General features: G+C 41.7%; 1 protein-coding gene across 2 annotated transcripts; it reads right to left on the reverse strand.

The window, feature by feature from the left end:
• Nucleotides 7–1630, reverse strand: LOC104699846 (GATA transcription factor 4-like). Of its 2 annotated transcripts, XM_019227359.1 has the most exons (3): nt 1319–1618; nt 757–865; nt 7–669 (listed from the first exon to the last, which is right to left on the reverse strand). In XM_019227359.1, exons 1-3 carry the CDS (start codon nt 1408–1410, stop codon nt 133–135), a joined length of 738 nt encoding a protein of 245 aa, XP_019082904.1. In that variant the 5' UTR covers nt 1411–1618; the 3' UTR covers nt 7–132. The 2 variants fall into 2 exon arrangements, with proteins under 2 accessions (XP_019082904.1, XP_010413546.1); XM_010415244.2 differs by lacking the exon at nt 757–865 and having other exon boundaries at nt 1201–1630.

Genomic DNA, 2716 nt, shown 5'->3' on the forward strand with positions numbered 1-2716 from the left:
CCCCCCCCTCCCCCTCGCGTCGATCACGTGATCATCGCCGTTAGGATTACGGCACGTCATCCCCTACCACCAATCACAAAAACCCTCCAAAAGAGAAAACCCCAAAACCGCATACGACGAAAACGCGAATTTTCACCGCGGCTGAAACGCCGGAATCGAAACGCACGATTCTTGCTGCTCCTTCTGTCGCCGGAGCTCCATAACTTTCCGATGAGAGTTCGAGTGCTGAGTCAACACGAACGTCGGACTCGAAGCCGGTCTGTATTCCGGTACAAGCCTCCCTGATTTGTAACGAACACCGCAAGCGTTACAAAGCGTTTTAGGTCCCAGCGGTCCAGTTCTCCACTGCGGCGTTTTCTCCGACGCGCAGTGCGTACACCGCCTCGCTCCTCCTCCTCCTCCTCCTCCTACATCCGCCGTGACTGATTCACCGTTGTATTCCTTCTTGTGTTTAGGTTTTGGAACAGAGCCGTGACAAAGCTCTGATTCAGGCATCGGAGCCCAAGTTCCAGCGACGGAAGGTGCCGGAGCTCTTGATCGGCGGCTTCTAGGTTTTCCGGTGAATGAAACCTCAGGTCTAACGGACATGGTTAAAGGATTCGTCGGGAAATCGGAGAAGGAATCGTCAACGAATCGTGATAACCATTCGAGATGAGCTGCGTCGTCACTCTGCAAATTCAAAAAACAAAAAAAAAATCAGAACTCTGAAAAAATCGAAAATCAGAATTAGGGGAAAATTGAAATTGGGAGACGAACGGGGACGCAGAGATCGTGAGTGAAGTCGGTGAGGAGAGGAGGAGAAGTGTAGGCGGAAGAAGGGAAGTTGAAAGGGTTTTCAGAAGCGGCGGAGGAAGTTACGGTTGAGNTTCTTGTGTTTAGGTTTTGGAACGGAGCCGTGACAAAGCTCTGATTCAGGCATCGGAGCCCAAGTTCCAGCTACGGAAGGTGCCGGAGCTCTTGATCGGCGACTTCTGGGTTTTCCGGTGAATGAAACCTCGGGTCTAGCGGACATGGTTAAAGGATTCGTCGGGAAATCGGAGAAGGAATCGTCAACGAATCGTGATAACCATTCGAGATGAGCTGCGTCGTCACTCTGCAAATTCAAAAAAATTGAAAAAAAAAAAATCAGAACTCTGAAAAATTCGAAAATTAGAATTAGGAGAAATTGAAATTGAAATTGGGTTGGTTTGGGAGACGAACGGGGACGCAGAGATCGTGAGTAAAGTCGGTGAGGAGAGGAGGAGACGTGTGGGCGGAAGAAGGGAAGTTGAAAGGGTTTTCAGAAGCGACGGAGGAAGCGGCGGAGGAAGTGACGGTTGAGGAGGAGGAAGAGAAGATTTCGTCGTTGGAGAAATCGAGAAGGTCGTCTATGCGAAGCAAGTCCGGTGATGACATACCGTAGACGTCCATTGTTTAACTCTCAGACTCTCGGACTCGCTCACTGGGTAATGTGGTCACTACTGGTTCAGGGGTTTAATATAGAGAGAGACAGAGAGAGAGAGAGAGAGAGAGAGAGTAGTCTTAGTCTAGTGTAAGTGAGGAAAGAGACGAAGAGCAACAAGGAGAACGTGCATAGAGTTAGCATGCACCCAGCCTGACCTGACCACTCCCTCTTTTCTTTATATTTTCTTCTCTATTTATTTATTTTATCGACTTTAATATACTACTATTTTGTCTACATTTTTCTTTGAACATATGCATGTGCTGGCTATTTTACTTAACTTGATTCCATTAATTTATTTAACCATGAATTACATTTTCTGTCATAAAATGCATATATTATAGACTATGATGAGTTTTATTTAAACAAAATAGTGAAGCGGAAAAATTAGATTAATGCAAGGTTATACTAGATTTGTTTTGTGTAAAACTCTTCACTAAAATAATAATAAAAAAAACTCTTCACTGTTTTGTTAATAGAATTCTACCATATCTGAAAAAAATTGCTTATTTTTCTTTGATGTCACGTCGTTTAAATCGTAAGGATGAATTATATTTATGTTATTTTTTTGTAAAACTTAATTTCCCTCGAATGTGTAACCAAGCATATAAGCTGTAGCTAGGGTGTATATTTTAGTCTGAAGTCTGAACGTTAGGTTTGGCTGTATAATGCAAACCTCCAAATTGTTAAAATTCAACGAGGCAACCAAAAATAATTAAGGAAAGCAGAGAACAAAATCGGCCCTTCAATTATTCACCAATAAAATGACACGACTAGTCTATCTTTGCGCGATTGTGTTTACATAAATATTTCGCATTTTGCAATATTCCAGCTTACAAAGAAAATAAGAGAAGAGAGATGAGAGTCTCTGTAGAGTAGCGTGGCAACATATGTGTATAATATCATTCTTCAGTAACCGTAGCATGTCTATCATCAGTACTGGTTTACATGAGGATTCTAAAGAAACTGAAGTGATAAAACTATCTTATTCACCAGAAGAAGTAACACAATTTAGTTTTTGATGATTTATATCTTGTAATACTAGTTCTGTTATCTATTTTTAATCTTTTATGTTTTAATTGCTTTTGATAATGTGTTACTTTAAGTTATTTTATAAATCGAAGAGATACTTATTATTAAAAAAATTGTAATGGGGGAATGGGGAAATGGATGGAGACAATCAAGGAGATGGATGAGTTAGACCGACGATCCGAAGTGCATTGCACTTTGGTTCTATAAATTCCTATGGCCCTCCTTTTAGGTTTCTATACATAA

The sequence above is a fragment of the Camelina sativa genome, chromosome 7 (genome assembly GCF_000633955.1).
Source record: "Camelina sativa cultivar DH55 chromosome 7, Cs, whole genome shotgun sequence".
Lineage (NCBI taxonomy): Eukaryota > Viridiplantae > Streptophyta > Magnoliopsida > Brassicales > Brassicaceae > Camelina > Camelina sativa.

What these genes read in the sequence shown, in the direction of transcription:
- LOC104699846 (XM_010415244.2), bottom strand. Translation starts at nt 1,410, where the DNA reads ATGGACGTCTACGGTATGTCATCACCGGACTTGCTTCGCATAGACGAC. An exon ending in CTCACGATCTCTGCGTCCCC is followed by an intron (nt 670 to 1,200) that starts GTTCGTCTCCCA and finishes TTGAATTTGCAG; the next exon opens with AGTGACGACGCAGCTCATCT.